At 40.3% G+C, this 22,984-nt stretch overlaps 1 protein-coding gene across 5 annotated transcripts in view; it reads left to right on the top strand.

Annotated features, from left to right (window-relative positions):
• Positions 1-2: 2 nt before the first annotated feature.
• Positions 3-22,984, top strand: part of ccnyl1 (cyclin Y-like 1) — a 63,769-nt gene continuing 40,787 nt past the window's right edge. For 2 of the 5 annotated variants that reach the window (XM_052028848.1, XM_052028883.1), the window contains exons 1-3: positions 3-198; positions 18,472-18,546; positions 21,707-21,741. In XM_052028848.1, the coding sequence (XP_051884808.1) occupies positions 6-198; positions 18,472-18,546; positions 21,707-21,741 (303 nt within the window). In that variant the 5' untranslated portion in view covers positions 3-5. Of the gene's footprint in view, positions 199-337; positions 641-18,471; positions 18,547-18,993; positions 19,082-19,619; positions 19,666-21,706; positions 21,742-22,984 lie in introns of those variants that run through there. The other 3 variants (XM_052028857.1, XM_052028864.1, XM_052028873.1) reach the window with 3 other exon arrangements.

Below are 22,984 nucleotides of genomic sequence, written 5' to 3'. Positions count from 1 at the left end.
GAGCAATGGGGAACACTTTGTCCTGCTGCGTGTCGCCCGGAGGCAGCCCCACGCTTTCGGGCCGCAGCGGGCTTCGAGGTCAGGAGCTGCGGCACCAGGAGCGAATTGACGCCTATCGGGTGGAGGCGGAGCTCAGGGAACCCGAACCCAGCCCCGGAACCAACCTGCAGCACATCAGCGACAGGGAAGCGCCGGAGGGTAAGAGCGGTAACACCGCGCGGGGGAGGGCAGAACCGTTGCGCCAGGCGTCAGTGATGTCACCGTGCCCGCCCCAGTGGCCGGAAGAGCCGATGGGCTGTGTTTAAGTGAGGGGTCACTGGGCAGCGGGCAGGTGCTTCCTCACTCCCACATTGGTTGCAGCTTGCTGGGGGTCTGGCTCGGAGGGGATGAGGCGTGTAATAAGAATTGGCTGGAGCAGATTGGGAAAGTAAAACAAAAACGGAGACACAAATTCTGCAGATGCTGCATATATCTGGAGCAATACACAAAAAGTGCTGGAGGAACTCAGCAGGTCAGGCAGCATCCATGGAGGGAAATAAACAGTCGACGTTTCGGGCTGAGACCCATCTTCAGGGCTGGAAAGGAAGAGGGCAGAAGCTAGGATAAGAAGGTGGTGGGGGAAGCGGAGGAGCACTTGCAGGTAGGTGATACGTGAGTCTAGATGAGAGGGGGTTGGTGGGAGGGGAAGAAGATGTAATAAGTTGAGAGGTGATGGGTAGAAGAGGCAAAGGGCTGAAGAAGAGGGAATCTGGGAGGAGAGGGCAGTGGACCATGGAATAAAGGATGGCGGGGGGGAAGTCATCAAGGCGGGGGAAGGGAGCCACAGGAATAAGGGAAGACAAAGGAGTGGGGGGGGAAGAGGAAAAAGGAGTGGGGTTACTGGAAGTTAGAGAAATCAATGTTGATGCCATTAGGTTCAAGAATAATTGGGTTTGTGGAAATTGCGTTCTCTGTCAATAACTGGGAAGAACTTGGTCATCAGGTGCAATGTGCTCTCAGGGCTGCTGTACTTGGCGCAAGTGTGGTCTCTTTCTTGCTCCTCTGCCTCGGCAGTCACCTGAGACGTCTTCCAGTTTATCTGGGGGTCCAAGATGGAGCGGGTCTGATGGGTTATGCTGCACGTCCCCTGAGAATGGGGCCAAAAGTGTACCCAATGTTGCCCTCATCCTGATGACCATCGTCGTGTGTGGCTGTATCAGTCAGTGTGTGGACCCCAAGCACGTGGGCACCAAGTGTCACTACATGCTGAGGTTCTACCTGTCCCTGGTGCTGCAGAAGATAGGCCTGGCCCCTCTACCACGCAACGCCCCAATCAGCTGGACATTGCCGCACCACCTGTCCTTTGCGGAAGAGTTCTTCCAGGTAAACACCTTTGACCACAAGTCCATCAGACAGCGGTCAGCGTGGAATGTACTGCGGGACAGGGACACTATGGATTCTGTGGGTTTGTTTCCAGAGCAAATGGTCCAAACCATATGGCAGAACGGCTCATCGCCAGATCTGATCATCAAGCACGCTTGGCTGGTGGTGAGAGGTGCCCTTCTAGTCAGATCTTTCCTCTCAGACGACATATCACCCCCCCATGTAAGGCTGCGGTGGGGAGGAAACAGTCACCCACCTCTTTGCAGACTGTGGATTTACTAAGAGGGTGTGGAGACGGATGCAAGGGTCTGTGCCCCAGTTCATCCCCAGCAGCTGCGTGACAGAGGATGCTCTGATCTATGGGTTGTTCCTGGGGGGGACACACCGGGATGGACATCAAGTGCTGCTGGAAGGTCATCAACTTGGTGAGGGATGCCCTTTGGTCTGCCCGAAACTTGTTGGTGTTCCTGCACAGTGAGACGTCTGTAAGGGAATGCTGCAGACTGGCACAGTCCAGGCTGTCGGAGTACGTGCTGAGGGATGCACTGAAGCTTGGTGCAGCCAATGCTGAGGCTCTGTGAGGAAGGTCCACAGTCTAGGCTCCTTCTGCTACTGCACATGGAGGGGCTGAGTAGGGTGGGGAAGCCCCTTGAACAATGAAAAGTGTTTTCACCTCAGGGAACCACATACATGGCAATGGTGCTGTTTGTGTTTTTTTTCCTTGTGTTTTACACTGCTGAATGTAACAACCAGGAATGTTGAGCTTTTGTATTTTTACTGTTTTTCTTTTGTATATAATTTTTAAAATTATGAATAAAGTTTATTTTTGAAATTAAAAAAAATTGGCCATTTAAGTTCATGCTGGCCTTGTAGCAAACCAGCTACAAATCTACCCAACCCCTGCTTTTCTCCTCATGATTGCTCTGCAAGTTATTTCCTGTGTCCAGCTTGCTTTTGATCTGCCTCCTCCTGCTTCCCATGTGCTTGCTCTGTCAGACAAAAGTCTTTCCTCCTGCAAATTGAAAACTAACTGCTGAAAATACTAAGCGTGTCTCGCAGCATCTGTGGAAAGAGAAACTTTTTTTTTGTTCTCGTGTTAAGGGTTTAATTTGTTTTTGCTAATCTTCATTTTATGTTCCTTGGTTCTTGACTCTTGGGCCCATTGTTAATGGGAACAATTTTGCTGTGTGTTTTTTTTTGTCTGTCTCCTATGTCAGATCCCTTTGGATCCACCTTTTTCAAGGAGAACAACAAGTTGCCAACTACTACAATTTATTATGTTCTCCTTGGAAAAGGTGTGTCGAAGATGATCTGACATAGGATTGACAAAACGTCCATAGCACTCCAAGGATAAGAATTTCAAAGATTTGCCACTTTAAGTGAATAAACATCTCCTTATTTTGGTCCTAAATGATCCAGCCCTTATTTTGAACCTGTTACCAATAGTTCCAGGCTCCTTGGCCAGGCCAAACACTTGCATCCCATGCTCTATTCTATCCACATAACTGAAATCCCTCACTTTAGTAAGTTGCCTCTGCATTCTCTCTATCTTGAAGTGTGGTGACCAGAGCCAGACACAATCCATTTGTGGCGAAACCAATGTTTTTATAAAGGTTCATTGTGATTTCCTTTCTCTTGTACTCTGTTCCTCTATTTATAAAGATAGGGTCTTGTTTGTTTTTAAATTTGCCATGGTCCTTTCAACGAACTGCGCACATTCTCCCAGGTCTCTCTTCTTGTACACCTTTTAGAATTGTTTCCTCTGCTTATATAGTCTGTTCTTATTCTTCCCATCAAAGTGTAATGCTTAGCATTTCTCAGATTCCTTTCATAATTGGTGTCAACAAAACAATGTTTTAAAGATATAGCAGGAATAGGTCCTGTGTCTATTCAAGCATGTTCTGCCATTCAGTAAAATTATGGCTGATTTAACTTTGCCTTCAACTCCACTATGACCTTTCCCCATTACGCTTAAGTCCAAAATTCTCAGCCTTGAATTTAATCATTTAGTCTCCACCAATCTTGTATTCAGAGAATTCTGAAGCTTCACAACTTCCTAGGAAAGGAAATTCTTCATCATCATAAAATGGGTGATCCTTTTCTGAAACTTTCCTTCTTATTAGATATGCCTTACTACTCCCGATCTATTTGTCTTTTAAAAGATGTAATGTGAACAATCTTTAGGTTAGCTCTTCTCGTATAGTCCAAACCTTTTGGTTCAGTTTTTGTTTGATAACAATGCCATGAAACATCTTGGGATGTTTTGCTGTATTAAGTGTTGCAGAAACAAATTGTTGTCCTTGTCATCTCTCCTCAAGTCATTAACTTTATGGGTCTGGCAGCATGTGATTTTTCGTGAGGTCAAGGCTGAGTCCATTTCTCATTTTACCAGTTGTCCACATCCGCCAGTTCTTCCAGTATAAAAACTGTGAAGAAAAATTGTGGTTGAAATTTTCCTGGCCTAGGTAACTCCCATATTCACACCAAGTACTTCTAAATCATTGAGGGAAACTGAGTGTTTTGTTTAGTTGAACCCTTAGCCCTTACCAATTGGAAATATTGCTCACTTTTTTGTGAATTTTTAAAAGAATTTATTACATTCTTAAAAATTTGAGTTTGTGTATACATTTTGTACATTTACATTCAGGTTTTATCAAAGTGCATTTTTATCAGAATCATATTTATTATCACTGATGTATGACGTGAAATTTGTTGTTTTATTGCAGCACTACAGTGCAAAGACATAAAAATCTATAAATTACAAAAATAAATAGTTGGCGAAAAAAAGAATAATGAGGTAGTGTTCATGGATCATTCAGAAATCTGATGGCGGAGGGAAGAAACTGTTCCTGAATCGTTGAGTTTGAGTCTTCAGTTCCTGTACCTCTTCCCTGATGGTAGTAATGAGAAGAGGGCATGTCCTGGATGGTGAGGGTCTTTAATGATGGATGGCGCTGCCTTGAGTCACCACCTTTTAAAGATGTCCTCAATGGTGGGGATGGTTGTGCCCGTGATGGAGCTGGCTGAATCTATGCAGCCTCTTGTGATCCTGTGCATTGGAGGCTCCATTACCAGGCTGTGATACAACCAATCAGAATGCTCTCCACTGTACATCTATAGAAATTTGTGGGAGTCTTTGGTGACATAGCAAATCTCAAATTCCTAACGGAGTAGACCAGCTGGTGTGCCTTCTTCATGATTGCATCAATCCGTTGGGGTCAGGACTGAGATGTTGACGCCCAGGAACTTGAAGCTGCTTGCCCTTTCCGCCGCTGACCCCTCAATGAGGACTGGTGTGTGTTCTCCCGACTTCCCTTTCCTGAAGTCTACAATCAGTTCCTTGGTCTTTGGGTGATGTTGAGTGTGAGGTTGTTGTTGCAACAATATTCAACCAACTGATCTATCTCATTCCTGTCAAGTCAGGATTATTGATACATTGTAGGTGGTTTGCAATTCATTTTGTTTAATTCAAGTGATTTTTGTCTATTTTCAGCACTACATTTCCTTGAGGTTGTATGTTCTTAAAGGATAAATATTCTGTTTCTTGAAATGAATGTGCAGCCTGTCTCACTTTATAATCACTTCAGTATCATAGTAAAAGGCCTACAAGTAGCCTCCAATCCTCACTGGAATAGATGGACAAACTCTTTTGTGTTTCCCACTCCCCATTTTTTTTCCTGTTGATGTAGGTGCTGAGCTAGGGTGCAATATGTAATCATTGACAAAGGCAATATATAAATAATGGTCATTTAGGGGTGAGATATCAAAGGTGACTGATGCCCATGGGTCTCTTAGCTGGAGTCGAGAAGTGATGGGAGAAATTTGAAATGCAAATTTGTTTACCATTCACCAGTTTCTTACTTAAATGTGTTACTTGCGTAATTGGAAATTCTCTAAGGTGAATGGACTCCCAGTGATCAAGGTGCATTCTGGCCTGTGGAAAGCTCTTAATTGTAACAGCTGCTTTCTTCAGCAATTATCACCCTTGAGATTTATCATAACTGGAATCCTGAAACGTTAATTTTAGATAGAGCCAGTGTGAATAAATATAAAACACATTTCAAATTTTAATTTCCAAGGTCCACATGTGCCTATTTCTCTCAACAGATAACTACAATGTAACTTGCTGTTCTTTTAAATAATATTGCATCTCAAGAATTGGAATTCCCAAATATCAGAGACACTTACAAAAGGTACACAGCCCTGCTGTGTTACTACGAACTCATTTTGTTTAGTATCACCGGAGGGAGGCTGTGATGGTCATTTGTAGAGAGCACTTGTTCTGGGTCTATAATCCTGGCTCTGGATAAAAGGAGGAGGAAGACCTCCATTTATATGCTCCTTTTATGACCTATGTGATCCACTTGTTCACTGTAGGCAATGTAGGAAACGTAACAACTGTTAAAAACCAAGTAACATGGATGTTGTCTAACAAGCTGAAGATTTCCTGTATTTTCTGTTAAACACAGCAGATCATAAGCACACAGCTACATTCAAATAACTAAGTAATATGATGCTGAAGATTGGTTGATGGATAAACATTGGCTCGGACACTGTAGAGAACTCCACTGCCCCCATATAGAACACCCAGATTTTTCTTTTGGAATAAATGGCATGGGTTTTAAGTGATCCACTTAGAGGGCAGGCAGGGTCTCAGTTTAATGGCTGTTGACAATTATGTCTCCTAATAACATTGTTGGTTCAAACCACCTGAATGCATAATTTATGCACTCTAGTGTACCTTGTCAGACAGGTCATCATTTGGGTGAGACATTAAGCAGAGTGCTTTGCCTGTCAGATGGATCTAAAGCATGCGATGGCACTCCTCAAAGAGTGTAGTTCTTCCTGTGTCCTGACCAAATTTCTCCTTCACTTAAACACACAAGAACAGATTAACTTTGTGCATGTGATTTTATAATTTGTATTGCTGAATTTGTCCTTTAACATTTGCAATTCTATTTCCCAAGTAAAGCACACTTATTCCTAAACTTTCAGAGCAATACAAAGCATGGTTATAACTCAAGTCTCAAAATGTGGTGAGAATGGGAGATGTACAGATTGGGGAAATACAGGTAACAGTGGAAACGATGTATAGTTTTTTGAGTAATGTGAAGGTTTTGAAGTGTATATTACAAACATCACACATTGGTAGATTGGAATACAAAACTGGCTAACAGGATACAAAATTGGCTTGGTGGAAGGAGGCAGAGGGTGGTTGGGGAGGGTTGCTTTTCAGATTGGAGGCCTGTGACTAATGGTGTGCTGCAGGGATCAATGGTGGATTCCGTTTTTGTCACAATTTGGATGACATTCTTGTTAACCTAGTTAGTAAGTTTGCGGACAACACCAAAACTGGTGGTGTAGTGGACAGTGAAGAGGATTATCTGAGTTTACAAGGGGATCTAAACCATCTAGGGAAGTGGTACAGGGAATGGCAAATGGAATTTAACTCAGGCGAGTGCAAGGTGTTGCATTTTGCAAAGGTAGATCAGGTCAGGACATGCACAATAACTGGTATGGCCCTGGAAAGTGTTGTAGAACAAGGGACCTAGGGGTACACAAACATAGATTGCTGGAAGTGGAGACACAGGTGGACAGGATAGTGAAGAAGCCATTTGGCATGCTTGCCTTTGTCGGTCAGGGCACTGAGTATAAAAGCTGGGACTTCATGTTACAACTGTATAAGTTGGTGAGACCGCACTTGAAATACTGTGTGTAGTTCTGGTCGCCTGGGTATAGGAAGGATGTCATTAAGCTGGAAAGGGAGCAAAAAAAGATTTACGAGGATGTTACTGGGACTGGAAGGCTTGAGCTATAAGGAGAGACTGGATTGACTGGAATTTTTTTCCTTGGAGCGTATAGGAGGCTGTGGGGTGACCTTATAGGGGTTTATGAGATAATGAGAGGCATAGATAGGGTGAATGGTCAGTCTATTTCCCAGGAGTGGGGAGTCTAAAACTAGAGGGCATAGGTTTTGGGGGGGGGGGGGGGGAAGGGGAGGTCAGGTGAGGTTTAAAAGGGACCTGAGGGGCAACTTTTTCCACTGAGGGTGTGGGTATATGGAACAAGAGAAAGGGCTAGAGGTGGGTACATTTTCATTTCAAAGACATTTAGACAGGAATAGGTTTATGGGGATATGGGCCAAATGCGGGGAAATGAAACTAGTTCATGTAGACAACTTGGTCAGCGTGAATGAGTTGGGCTAAACGGCCTGCTTCCGTGCTGTATAACTCGTTATGATTCTATTTGATACATATTACAGGAATCTGACCATAATAGAATAATATTGTGGTCCTCTTGAGTGCTGCAATGTGAAAGGTCAAACTACTGGTTGATGCAAGGCTGCTAGAATCATAAGAATCATTTTATTGAACATATAAGGATAATGGAAATTTTGTTTCTGAATATTTGAATAATTATATTAGGTTGCCAATAGCTGTGTAGGGAGAGAAGAGAAAGCTGGAAACATTTCTCTGCTGTTTAGGGGTTAAAAGTCAAGGATAGGCTGCTTTCTAATTCCAGTGCAGTTCCAGTGACAGATGCTCCTTTCCAAGTAACTTTATCCACTGTGTAGTATTTCAGTCATTGCAGCTAGTGATGTGGTAACCTCTCGGGAGGATTTCAAATTGGTACTATTGCATACGGATAATTTGCTTAGCAAAAGTGAGTTTGCAGCTGGTTATGTCTATGCCATAATAAAATTCCCAGGATAAAAAAATCCCCTTGGCTTCATGGTGACTAATTTCACTTCAAGGCATAGTTCAAATTCTGGTTGTCTTCCTGTTCTTAAATGTGAGCAGTTTGCTGGTGGTAAATACGAATATCTGAGCCACAAGGAGATTTCAGTTGTTGAGTTAATCTCGCATCGGTTTTGTAATCTCAAGAGTTATTTATATTAGTGCAAAAGCAGGGTTCCAAATGTGTTACCCTAGTAGTGTTGTTGCTGAAACAAAAATGCTGGAACCACTCAGCATCACCAGGTAGAAAAACAGAGTTGAAGTTTTAGAGCAGGGGCCCAGATTGAGAAAATGTGTTTTTTAAGTTGCAGAGGAGGAGAGAGATGGAGAAAATAGAGGGAATGCCTTTGATAGAGTGGAGACCAAAGTTGTCAAAGTAATAATTACTTTAAAAACCACTAGTTGGAGTTGAAAGGAAAACAAATTGAAACTAAGGTACAGCCACATCTGTAGAGAAAGTGGGGGTGGATAGAGTGGAAGGAGTGATTACCTGAAAGTCCTGAGGCTGCAGCCTACCCAGAGGAAAAATGAGGTGGTGTTCCTCAGGGTGGCACTGAGCATTGTTGGAGAAACATCAGAGGCTGGAAATGGACAAGTCAGAATAGGTGTGGGGCACAGAAGTAAACGGGAGGCTTGGGATCACCCTTGCAAAGCAATAACTTTGCATTTGGTTTCTTTAAAGTGGAGGAGACCACACTGTGAACACTGAAAGCAGTGCATGAAATTGGAGGAAGTGCAAGTGAATTGTGACTTCACTGGGAAGGATTACTTGGGTCCCTAGATGGTGTGACGGGAGGAGAATAAAAGTCAGGTGTTGCACGTCCCATGTTTGCATGAGAAGGGGAACTGCTGGTGGAGATAAGAAGAGTAGATCAGGGAGTTGCAGAGGGAATTGTCCCTTCAGAATGCTGAAAGGGGAGGGGAAGATGTTCCTGGTGCTGGAATCTCAGCGGAGGTGGAAGAAAATATAAATGTGGAGGCTGGTGGGTTGGAAGGTGAGGACGAGGAACCCCAACCTCGCTCTAGTTGGGAGGAAAGAGGGTGAAAGCAGAAGTGTGAGAACTAGAGAAGACATTTGAAAATTTTGTCAAATATAGTAGAGGGAAAGCCATGGTTAAGGATGACTTCTTAAAGGCAGTACTGTGGGAAATATTGTCGTCAGTGAAACAGAGGCTGGGAGAATTGAATGAAGTACTTGCAGGTAGCAGTGTGGAAGGAGATGTAGTTGAAACAGTTCTGGGAAGCCCCAGCTATAACATTTCCATGTAATGCATTAGAAGTGTATTAATATTCAAAAGGCTAGAGCTCCTTTCTCTAGAAAGGAGGAGATAACGTTCCTTAAAATTTTGAAAGGGTTCACCAGTGGATATCTAGAGTTAATGCTTCCAGTTGAAGGCATTTAACACCAGGATGTTGTAAAGTAAATGGCTAATAAAATTATTAAGGAATTCAGGAGGAATATGTTTATCCAGAGTGTAATTAATACATGAACCTCTCTACCACAAGGAGTGGTTGAAGCAAAGAGCTTAAGAGAAAGTAATTAAAAGGTGGTGATAAGGGTGAAATTAAGAAATAGGGGAGATGGATTCTTTGAAGCATAAAAGGAACATTTGGGCCAAATGTACTATTTCTGAGCTTTGTAATTATTATCCATTATTTTACTTTTAAATTAACAGTTATGGTACTGAGTATTCTACCCAGCTCTGTGACATCTCAGACTCGGATAGTAGTCCTCTTAACAATGTATTTCCCAATGTTTGCTGATGCAACTAGATTTCCCCTAAGTATCATTTAAAGTGGCTGAATTCCCTGATATATAGTGGGTAATTGGTTCTATCAGTTGGGACATTTATAATTTCTTCAAACGGTAAACACAACTGCATAATGTAGCATGGTAGCATTTTGAGTTTTATAATTAGTGATGCAAATAAAAGAACAGGAACTTGTAATAAGTGTACAAGACAGCTGCCAAAGTGAAACAATTGTGGTTTCAGGTGCTCGTTGTGGAATGGATGTTATAGATATTTGCAGGAAAAAAGATTATTTGGCCGCCAAGTCAATGCCAGCTGAAGTGTTGGTATTTGGCTCAACCCCATTCCCCAGTTCATGGTCTAGGTTAGAAGAAATCTAATGCTCAATTCAAGGGCTTTTCAAATGTGAATCTTTCAGATAGCAATTTCCAGATCCCTACCACCACCCCAATCCTTCTAATTATTTTAACTTCATTGCTTAAGCTTTTGAGTTCCCTGAGAAAAGGACTAGATACAAAGAAATATCACCATAGCCATGACTGAGATTGCTAGAACCATGCCTAGGAGGAGAAACTACAGTTCTGAGGAGAAACATGAGATATTGGAACAGGGAAGACACAATAAAATGTCCTGATCAAGTAATTAGAGCAGGATTAAGAAAAGATTTTCTTGCATAGATAGTTGATAGGGGCACCGTATTGCTGTAAGAAAAGGGTATATAATTGCAGGGTAGATAAATATTTTAAGAAATAAAAGAAACAAAAAATGTGGGGAGAGCAACACAGGAAGATTTTGTTTTGGTTGCTCTAGTAAACTACTAGCACATTTTGTTTGCTAATTTGCCCAACCATTCTAACCCCAGGGTTCCACATTTTGTCACTTGGTTCTTAGTGGATTAGGTAGTCTTACCTGAATTGCAACCATGAATGTTATAGTTCTAAGTAGGGGAAAAATATCAGCCAAAATTTCTGTGCAAGTAACCCCTACAGTCCAGTGAGTAGGGGGTGAAATTAATCTCGGACATGATTTTCCAGACTTTTGCCTGTTTTTTTATGATGATGCTGTTGTAAAAGTCCACACAGTATTATGCTACTAAGTATTACATAAATGTAAGGTACTGTCAGTCAGATTTTATTTGTTCTGATAGAACCAAGCCTCTTACGGGACTGCTCTCTTAGGGTCCAGTAAAAGCACGTCTTTTTTAAACTATTATTTAAATACTTCTATAGTTTGAGAGTTTCATTTTATTTTGGGTCTAAACCACTCGGGTTAACAACCAGATAGTCAATGAAACTGGACGTGCAGATTGCATTTTAGTCTTTTTGAAAATATATTTCATTTTCCCAAAATCCATTGAATGTAACAGCAATTTTTTTTTAAATTGTTAAATTTTTCAACTGCTCTGATTATCCTAGGAAAGAGAAACTTATGATTTTAGTATCTTTCACTTGTAATGTGGAAAATGCAGTAGTCTATATATACAGAGGAAGGTTCCCTGAACAACAGTGTGGTAATAACCAAATGACATATTTAGCGGTGTTGATTGAGAGTTAAGTCTATCAAGCTACCAAGGGGAACTCCTCCCATGCTGATTATTGGATACTGTCATGGGATCTTTTGCCTCCACCTGGCAAAGTTAGAAGGGTCACATTTTTAAATACTTATTCTGAGGGGTGGCTCATTGGACAATGCAGCACTTCCTCAATCTGATGTCCTCAATTTTTGTGCACAGGTGTCCAGAATGGGAAGAGAACCCACAACCTCCTTACATTCTCGCCACTGATTCTCAGCTGCCTGCTTTGACTTTTGACAGGAAGTATCGGCACATCTGTTACCTGTACACAATATAACCGAACCTTGTCCCATCACAGCTATGTAAATGGTGCTGGGGCCAACTATAGTGCCTAATCTGCTGCTCAAGATACGATCAGCTAATTCAATGCAGATGATATAGTTGATCTGAAATTTTCCCAATTTCTGATGTAGCTATTAACAATGTAAACCTGTTTAACCAATGGGGAAATAATTGAACCAGTGATTTTTTCTTAAAATATTAAATGCACTTGCTACAGCAGAGAAGTTTAACTGTCAAGTGTCAGAGTTAAAATGGGCCCAACATGGTCAGGAATGCTTGCTCAGGAGGAGAGAGAGTGAGAAGCAGATACCGTCATGCTGGAAGATTACTAATTCAGTGAAAGACACCCTCTGGTCTGCTTGAAACTTGCTAGTCTTCCTGTGAATGTTGCAGTCTGGTGCATTCCATGATCCAGGACTGTGTGCTGAGGAACACACTGAAGCTTGATGCAAATGCTGAAAAGGCACTCTGAGGGGCTGGTATCTGTTTTTCATAATAAAGCCCTTAGACTGCTTGCTCAAGGAGTGTGTGTAAAGGAAAGTTGATGCCATGCTGACTTAATGTAAATGGAATAATTTAACTTGTACTGAAAATGGTGACCTATGCACTGTATTCCATACTTGCAAATTTTATGAATAAAGCTTTCTTAAAATAAAAAAGGTATTATTTGTTAGGCCTTAGGAGCAATGAGCTGAATGGTGTCTTGGGTTGAGTTTTTTTTCTTATTGGAGGATTGGTAAGGGAAACGATAAAGAGACCAGTTTCACATGCAAGCTGCTTTTATTTCTCAGTGTGAACCTATGGTGTACTGTTGCCTGCGTGCATGTGGAATATTCCAGCACTACATTGGATGTAGCAAATAAATATTTTGTTTTATTACTTAATTCATATGCTACTTGTATCCCATGACTTCCTGACTCGCAGCTAAGGCTGACCATTGGAGGGGGCAGGGGAGAAAGATGGTGGGATGTCCTGCATTCCTGAGTACGCTAAAGCCTTTTTATTTCAGCATTGTTATTTTAACCTACAATAAATAAAAATCTGAGTGAAAGGAGGATGGTGTTGGAATGTGAACATACTTTGCCTTAGAACAGTAGGATTCTTCTGTCCATATGATTAAGGACAGAACAATCTGTGGAGGATAGAAGATCAGAGGCTGGGTAATCTTGGGGTGGTACTTGCAAATCTAGCAGCTACTCATCTGCTAGTGTTAATGGTCCTCTGACATCACCTTATCAAAAGAGGGTTGGAAGATTAAGACCAATACCTTTACAAATTCCACCCTTGCTTTCCTAACAACCTTGACTGCAGCCCATCTGGTAACTTATCCACTTGAAGTACACCTAATGTGTCTAGTATCTCCTCTATCATATTTGTCTATCCAGTATCTCAACCAGTTTCTCTTTTAGACCATAAAACAAAGGAGCAGAACTTGGCCATTCTATCATGAGCTGATCCATTCTCCCATTTGGCCCCACTCCCCCACCTTCTCACCATAACTTTTGATGCCCTGGCTACTCAGATACCTATCAGTCTCTGCCTTAAATATACCCAATGACTTTGCCTCCACAGCCGCCCGTGGCAACAAATTCCACAGATTCACCACTCTCTGGCTAAAGAAATTTCTCAGCATCTCTGACTGAATGGGCGCCCTTCAATCCCGAAGTCGTGCCCACTTGTACTAGACTGCCTACCATGGGAAACAACTTTGCCACATCTACTCTGTCCAGGCCTTTAACATTCGAAATGCTTCTATGAGGTCCCCCCTCATTCTTCTGAACTCCAAGGAGTACAGCCCAAGAGCCATCAATCATTCCTCATGTTAACCCTCTTGTTCCTGGAATCATTTTAGTGAATCTTCTCCAACGTCAGCACAGCCTTCCTTAAATAAGGAGCTCAAAACTGCACACAGTACTCCAAGTGAGGTCTTACCAATGCCTTATAGAGCCTCAACATCATACCCCTGCTCTTACTCTATTCCTCTAGAAATGAATGCCAACATTGCATTCACCTTTTTCACCACCGACTCAACCTGGAAGTTAACTTTTAGGGTATTCTGCATGAGGCCTCCCAAGTCTTTTACTCTGCTTTTGGTGTCAAATTATTTCTTGGTAAAGACATGTGCAAAGTGTTTATTTAGAACATCTGACTTGCCCTTTGTCTGCATGCATAGATCTCCTTTTGGTCCCAATCTCCCTCTTAGTTGGTCTCAATCCCCCTCTTAATTCCTATTTAATATTTGTATTCCTGTTGAAGACTTTTGGATTCCCTTTTTCAGTAACTGTGTTATACTGCCTTGGTAACATTTCCCTCTTATTTCCTTTTTGACTTCCCTTCTAATTATTCATCTTAATTCTCAGTCAGGTTATCAACCTCATTTGTCCCACATCCAGACTTTCTTGCTTCATCTCGATGCTCTCATCATGCAGGGAGCATTAGACTTTGTTGACCAGTGGCTAAGAAGAGAAGTTAGTGTTGGATCAAAGGACAAGGTTTGTCTTGTCAAAGAGGGAACTGAGGATTGGAATACAGCACAAAAAGACCAAGAAATTGATAAGGAACAGGAAAGCAGAATTCAAGAATATTCTAATGATAAACATAAAACTGGCTGTGTGGGGGGATAAAAAACACATGTATACATAAAAAAGAAAAGAGCAAAAGTTAATGTGGGTACCTCACAGAAAACATAGAATTTGAAAATAGTGCGGGACAACAGTCTGAAGCAAATGAGCTGAAAGAAATTAGCATTAGTTAAAAAAAATATATATTGGGAAAAGTTGATAGGACTGAGAGCTGCTTTTAAATCACTAGGAACTTTCAAGATCCTGTTCCTACAGATTATAAAGTAGCAAATGTAACCCCACAATTTAAGAAAAGAGGGAGAGCAAAACAGACCAGTTAGCTTGATCTAAGTAGTGGAAAAAATGTTGGATTGTGTTGTTATAAGTGAGTGGTAACAAGGCACTTGGAAAATAATAATGGGGTTACACAGAGTCAGCATGGATTTATGAATGGAAAATTACGTTTGACAAATCTGTTGGATTTTTCTGAAATTATAAGTAATAGATAAGGGGGCCCAATAGATGTGATGCATTTCAGAAGACCTATAAGGTGCCACAGAGGTTATTTAAAAAAAATCTGTGGCATGGGCAGACCGCTGATTAATAGACAATGGGCAGAGAATAAATGGCCTCCAAACCTGAAAATTACCTGTGACTATTAGGATGCCACAGTGATCTCTGCTAGGTCCCCAGCTGTTCATGATATAATTGAATAATTTGAATGAGGGGATCAAGTGTAATAATCTGTACTGTTATTGTTTTTTACCTGTACTACATCAATGCACTCTGTACTAACTTAATGTAACTCCACTGTGTAATGAATTGACCTGTAAGATCAGTTTGTAAGACAAGTTTTTCACTGTACCTCGGTACAAGTGACAATAATAAACCAATACCAATACATCCAAGGTTGCTAATGCTCCTTTTAGGCTCAGTGAGTGACGTTTCCTGTGCTCCTATGAAACTCTCTGGGTTCACTGGAAAATTCATTACAAAACTCTGTGGTATTCAAAAGATGAACTAAAAGTATGTTGGGGCATTTATGGGAAAAGCATCCAGTAGTCTGGAAAAATCTGCCAGTCTGGCTCCACCAAAGTTCACAGTGTGCTGGATTATCAGAATTTTACTGTAGCTTGTAAGGAGGATGCTGAGAATCTTCAGGAAGATGTAGATGGGCTAAGTGAATGGATAGAATATAATGTGGGGAAAAAATGAAGTCATCTACTTTGATAGAAAAATATGGAAAAGCAGGAAATTTTTTTAAATGATGACAGATTATTCAGATGGACCTCGGTGTCCTTGTACATGAATTATTGAAGCATAACATGCAAGTAGAGCAAGTAGTTTAGAAGACAAAACAGTATGAACCAGAAGTTTATAGTACCTAATCCACCACTTTTGAGCTAAGTCTGTGTTATCACCCCAACATCATAATCCCATGTAACTATTTGTGCTTATGGCTCACCAATTGTATTATATGTTGTCAGTTTACATTAGAGTTTGTTGCCTTCTTCCTTAAACTGATCTCATCTAATACTGTATTATTTCTTCCTGCAGCGTTACTTGCATCTTTCAGTTCTTTGCACAACTTTCCCATGCTACATCCTGGTGTCATTCCACAGTTGCATTGACTTAACTACCAGTATTCTGAGGGGTTAGTTCAACTATTACAAAGCTGTGGTTTTTATATGATGTTTGCATGATGGTGCAGGTTTTATTGTCTGTATGGCCTATTCCTGTGTCTTTTTTTGTGTCTCAGCAGATAGCCTTATCCTTCAATGCAAGTTAGAAAAAATGATTGGATGTTCCATGTATATTAAGTTTTTAATTGTGTCAAAGCAATGAATTTGATCCATTATCAATCTAAATCAGCAACTTGAATGCTTGATTTAACTGAGAGCATCAGAGAGTTCTTTGAATTCTTAGCACTGATCAAATTTTAAAAAAGATTTGGTAAAGAAACCAACAGCCTTTCTAAAACCTGTTGTCTGACCCACCTCAATGAAACTGAATTCGCAGGATATGTAGGTAAAGAAATGGAAGAGCAGGTAGTAAATAAAAACTTCTGATTTCTTGTATACAAACCCACTTGCATAAATTCAGAAATTACCAAATGCATTGAAGCATTTATGGAGATATTTATGTTGCCTATGTGCAACTGTTGTGAGAGGAGACTTCAAATCTGTGCAGGTTTAGCACTTCATTTTCAACCACAACGTGTGGGCACCATTTCAATTACATCTGTAGTATCAATGGCTTGGTAGGTCATTTGAATGGAGAATTTCCTCTCTTTCTGAGGGTCTGACTGGGAAAGAAAACTGATTCTCCATTTGGAGTGCTCAAGTCCATTAATGAATTGGATGAAGGCACTGAAGGTACGGTTGCTAAATTTGCTGATGACACAAAGATAGGTAGGAAAGTCAATTGTGCAGGGAATATACAGTATATGATGGGATATAGATAAATTAGAAGGACACGAGATGCAAATGTTGGAATCTGGAGCAAAAAATAAACTGGAGGAACTCAGCAGGTCAGACAGCATCTGTGGAGGCAGAGGGATAGTCAATGCTGTCTCACCTGCTAATTCCTCCAGCAGTTTTTCTTGTTATCAATTGAGTGGGCAAAGATCTGGCAAGTGGGCTAACATGGGATAAAGCAATGTTGTCCATTTTGGCAAGTAAAATATAATCTAAATGGTGGGAGCTTGCTGGGTTTTGAGATGCAGAGGATCTGGGTTTCTTGTGCATGATTTGCAAAAGGCTAATTCGCATCTACACCCAGTAATTAGGAAAGCTAATAATATTATTTATCCTAGTGGAATTGAATACAAAAGTAGGGAGGATATTGTTAGTGAGACCGCATCTGGAATACACTATACAGTATTGCTTAAAAATGGATGTTAATACATTGGAAACAGCTCAAAGAAGGTTTACTAGACTAATACCTGGAATGGGTGGGTTGTCATCTGAGGAAAGATTGGACAAGCTAGGCTTGGATTCGCTGAAGTTCTGAAGAGTGAAAAGGCTTTTGATTGAAATATATAAGAATAGGGGGTTTGATGGGGTGAATGTGGAGAGAATGTTTCCTGTGTTGTGGAAGAATCTAGAATGAGGAGACACTGTTTAAAAATAGTTGCACATTTCAGAGAGAGATGAGGCAAAAGTTTTCTCTGTGAGTCTCAAGATTTTGGAGCTCTGTTCCTCAAAGGGTAGTAGCAGTAGAATCCTTGAACGTTTTTAAGGCAGAGATGGATACTTGATCATCTGAGGGGTGAAAGATTATGGTGGGAATGCAGAGCTGAGGTTACAATCTGATCAGCTATGATCTTCTTAAGTGGCAGAGCAGGCTTGTGGTCTACGCCTGCTCCTACTTTGTACGTTCATGACTAGTTGTTGTTTTACATTTTGCTTTAGTGTTAGAGAGATCAGGGGGAGAGGTCATGAATCAAAATTGCTATACAGCTCAAATTGTGGAGGAGCTGCCACAACAATTTTCTATTTGTGCACAAGGTTGGGCACAGCTGTAATGTATCTGTAATAAAATAGCCAAATAATACTCATCTAAATTCATTCATGAGCAGCAGTGAAGAGCAGAAATAATTGTTAGTGTTTGTTAGACATTGCTAATGTTTATACTACACAAAATTTCCTTTTACCTATTTCATTTTGTGTTATTAACATATCCTTCTATTCCTTTCTGTCTCCAGTACCTATCTAGTTTTTCCTTAAATTCCCGTGACATATAGGCCACAATTATTCTATACAATAGCGAGTTCTGTATTTTTAACTATGCTCTAGATAAAGATTTTTCTTCCAAAAGTTCCATTAGGTTTGTTATAACAACAATACAGGTGACTCCCACTTTTGGGCTTGGTGGGGGATGGTTGCATTCCTAGAAACTGGTCCAAATCACAACTTTTCATAACGTGAAACTGTGTCATCTGTGCATGCGTTAAGAAACGCTAGCTGGAAAAAAATAAACTATGTTTACTTTTTTTTCACATAAATTCCATGGGAGCAAATTTTATTCTGTATCTCAAATTTTTGTGATTGTGTAGTGATTTATAAATTCTGTAAGGGCAAATTTCCGTAACCTGAATGGCTGTAATGTGGGGGTCCCCTAATGATTGAGTTTTAGTCTTCCCCACAGTTCAAAAAATTCTTACAATGCTTATCTTTTCAATTTTTTCACTCTCCTGTTTTCAGATATGAACTTCGAATCCAACCCTTCTGACCACCCAAGGGCCAGCACAATCTTCCTGAGTAAATCACAGCCAGATGGTGAGTAGATTTAAGCCAGATTAGTAGTGTGATTTCTGCATGCAACTATTTTCTATTTCCTCCCAGAATAACTTATTACTCTGAGAAGTTCAGGCTGCTTCATGGTCATCACATAAACATAATAAATATAAACTCCATGTTGGAACGATTATCTCATTTCTATAAGTAAGCATCGTGCAGTATCATACTAAGGTGTCAATTTTTTCTTTTGTAAATAACAGGCATTGCTTTATCAAATTTTAACTATAGTTTTTGATTTTTCTGTTAAGCCTTTTAACCTACATATTCCTTTTAGTTCAAATTGCACTAAGGCTTTTTCATTCTCATTCTTTTAAATGCTGAACTTATCCAAAGTTATATGGCTAAGGAGACAAAACTGATACCCTCTTTGATCCTGTTAATTGCTGAAATATAATGTGAAGGTTGTTTTTCCTTATTTGCCTTTAGAGCTGTCTGTCACCCATAAGGAATGACCAGGACCGCAGGTTCCGATATGTCAGCAACCTGGGGGTCATGGTAACCAGCAACTCTGAAGGTAAAAAGAATCTTCACATTGATATTTCAGTAACTCAACTGAGTTGAGAGTAGTTTAAATCCCTTTATCTCTTAATCAGGTTGGTTGTGGGACAGTTTGCTGTTAAATTGTTTTGTTCAATCTTTAATCAGGCAAATTAATTTGCATGTTTGAAAACTCAAGAGATTTTGTGTTTCTTCTTCAGATAAGGTTGAGGTAGCCAAATGCAGCACACAAGAAGCAGACTTCCATTTCTACACAGCCTTCCACTGCCTCAAGATATCTAAACATTCTTCAGAATCCGGAGACACAAGAGACTGCAGATATTGGAATATGGAGCAACACACAAAATGCTGGAGGAACTCAGTGGGTCAGGCAGCATCTATGGAGGGACATAAACTGTCAATGTTTCGGGACTGGTCCAGATGACGAGTCTCGACCCGAAACGTTGACTGTCCATTTCCCTCCATAGATGCTGCCTGACCCACTGAGTTCCTCCAGTGTTTTGTGTATTCCTCTTTAGAGCCTTTTTGATAAATTGTCTTGTTGGAATTCAGAAAACATGGTTGACAATTTTCACACACCAAGACTGCACAAAAAACAAAGTAATTGTACCAGATATCTGTTCTAGTTATATTGGTTGAGGGGATAAAAATTAAAGTACTGTGGAGAGCTCCCCTGTGCAACTATAAAACTATGGAGTGCATATTTGAATGTCAATGTCTCAAACAAAAGATAGCAGCTCCAACATCACAGCACTCTTGAGTACTGCACTCCAAGACTGAAAGGAATCTGCTCAAATGATACTGGTCATAAATCACACCACCAAGTCCATATTTCAGTTTCTCAAATAGGCAGTTGTGCAGTTCACTAATGGCACTGACTATAATTTGGCAAGAATATTGAAGAGTTCAGCCATTAAGTTGTAGCGTTGCCTTTGATAAAGCTATAAAGCATCAAAAACTAAATGCACCAGGTGTCTATTGAAAGGGAAAAGACCTTAAAGTATTAATAATATCAGTGTTACAGGTTATCAGACACATAAGAATGGCAGGGGTATGGGCATGAATTTATTGCCATTTTCAGCCAAATCTTGCAAACCTTTATTTTCTGTTGTATCATTTGGTGAAGGCTCTAGTTCAGCAGTGGATTCAGGCTCTCATTTACTGATCAATTGTTTGAGGACTTAGAGGCTCAGAATAGAACCATTGAATTGTTAAGGCACATAAGGAAGCTGTTCGGCTCATTGAGTCAATGCCAGCTCCTAATGGAGCAATCCAGTCAGTTCCATTCTTCTGTTCTCTCTCATAGCCCTGCAAGTTATTCCCTCTCAGTGTCTGTGGCTTTCCTTTGAAAGCAGTGATTCTGTTTCCACTAACCTTAAATATGGAGATCTCAGTTCACAAGTATTCTGAATAATGTTTTTCTTCTCGTGTACACCTTGTGTTTTGTGTTCCCTGAGCCTTGAACCATCCGGTCGTGATGGCATGGCATCTCGCTAACTACCCTGTCTGGATCATTATCTTGTAAACATTTAGCAAATCTCTATTTAAGGAGGAGATCCCCAGCTTTTCCAGTCTAATCTTCTAGTTGAGATCCATCATTGGAATCATTATGATAAATCTTCACTCTGTAGGGTCTTCACATCCTTCCTGAAGTACAATAATTCTATCTGATCTGCAGCAACCTCATGTTGAGCTGTTTTTGCTTTATTTGTTAAGCCCATACCTTTAGATGTCTGAGTATGCAGAATTGATTAAAAGAACTATCTTTCTTCCAGCATCTTCTTGCCTCTCTCTGCCCACCCACTTCATTGCATGCAAAATATAGCTTGCAAGTTTCATATGAATTATGTGTACTTTGATCCTTGTGTGGTGCAGCCTTCTAAGTGTCACTAAATGTTGCAGCTCCAAGGTTATTTCCCTAATGTCCCTTCCAAAGTTAAAAGCTGATTCATCCTATGCTACTTAAAATTACTGTCAGTTGGTCCCAGTAGCAGTACTCTCCTCTGGTTCAGATAGTCATGGGCTAGTGCCCCACTTTAAAACCTTTGCACTTTACCTAGAAGTTGCAGTATTGAGGTACATGACAAAAATCCCATGTAGCTATCCCATGTGTGTCTGGAACTTGTTCTCAAAGAGTAGTCAATGCTGAAATTTTCATCACATTTAAAAAGTACTTGAATGATTACCTACAAAACTCACAAGCTGAGAACCAGGAAAAGGATTGGCCTAAGTAGCTCTTTTTTTATGATGGATATGGATATATTGGGCTGAAGGAGTTCTTCTGCACTGTCACTTTCTGTGATTATTCTATTGAACAAGAGGAGAGTCTTCCCAGTGATCTGGCTAACACTTGCCCTCCATAAAACTGTGAATTAATTTGCTTTCTCATAACTGTTTCTAGGAACTTGCTTTGTGTAACTTGCCTGTCAAGCGTGCCTGTAAAACATCAATTACACCTGAAAACTATTTAACTGGTTGTGAAGATTTTTATGATATGTTGAAGACATGAGAGGTGCTAGATAACAAATTTGTTGTACTATCATTACTGTATCTGCTGACCCCACGTATAAATCATAATCTAAAAATTGGCTTTTTGATGAGTTACTGATGTTTTATCTTCATTTCCTTTTTTTGTAAACAGTGAGGGAGAAGAGGAAGAGTAACCATATAAACCACGTAAGTGCAATTCTTGTAAACAAACTATCTGCTCTGTCATTTCAACCATTGGTTCTTTCAATAGAACTTCAGACTTTCTTTCCTAAACATGCATTGTCATTTTCATTTCTGCTGACCCTTAGATGGAAATCACTCAAAATCTGACCTCTTTGCAACTATTAGTCAATCCTCTTGTGCAATTTCAATATTCTCTTTTATCAGTTTGGAATGTGTCATTTTTTTTTCTTTGCACAGTTGTTGTGATGAAAATGTCTTTACACGTGTTGCCTGCCAGATGATATCAAATTGACAAAAGAACTGCAGATGCTGGAAATCTAAAATAAAAACAGAAGATGCTGCATCTGCAGACAGAGTTAACATTTCAAAATCAAAGTGGAGTTTATTGTCATATTCACAAGTACATGTACGCACAAGTGCAATGAAAAACTTAATTGCAGCAGCATCACAGGCACATAGCATCATATAAGCAGCGTTCACAAGAGAAACATAAACATAAATTATGCACAATTTTCACAAGAAAGACCACAATTAGAACAAAAAAGAAAAAGTCTATTTTAGTGCAAAATTATCAAAGTGGTTATAGTGTTGCTAAACTGTAGTGATTAGGATTTTGCCAGTTGGTTCAAGAACCGAATGGTTGAAGGGAAGTAGCTGTTCTTGAACCTGGTGGTGTGGGACTTCAAACTTAAAATCCTCCCTCAGAACTGGGGCATAATTATCAAGTTATTTTCATGAATGTGATGTGTATGTTAATGCTGATTCTTTGATGTCAGTAGAGTGTAACTATCTACACATTGTATTGTTGGCGGGGGGGAGATTCCAAGTATTTGTAATGTGTGCTGTGCTGGAAATACCCTGGGATGGATTAGAGAAGCTTTTTGGTGCCACCTTGTGTCCAATGTGTGCACTGGGATTTGGAGAGAAAACCCAACATTGTTGATTTCTGCAAGGAACATTGAAAATGGAAGGTCTTTAAGATGAAGATGATTAATATTGTAGGTTAATGAGTCCTGCAGACTCTAGAAATTATACTGTAGGATATTAGCATAAGAATGCTTTTCATTTTTGGCTCTGTTATTTTAATAAAGGTTTAACTCATTCATTTTGAAATGGATCGGCATTTCTACTAAAAGGGTTTCAGAAGAGCACAGATATTCATCAGCTCATAAGCTATGATTTAACTTCAGGGTCACAGACCTTTTAAAATTGAGTATATTTTGCTGCATTTCAAGAAAATATAGTG

Source organism: Pristis pectinata, chromosome 1 (genome assembly GCF_009764475.1).
Source record: "Pristis pectinata isolate sPriPec2 chromosome 1, sPriPec2.1.pri, whole genome shotgun sequence".
Taxonomy (NCBI): domain Eukaryota; kingdom Metazoa; phylum Chordata; class Chondrichthyes; order Rhinopristiformes; family Pristidae; genus Pristis; species Pristis pectinata.
This window is presented reverse-complemented; position numbering and strand designations above follow the sequence as displayed.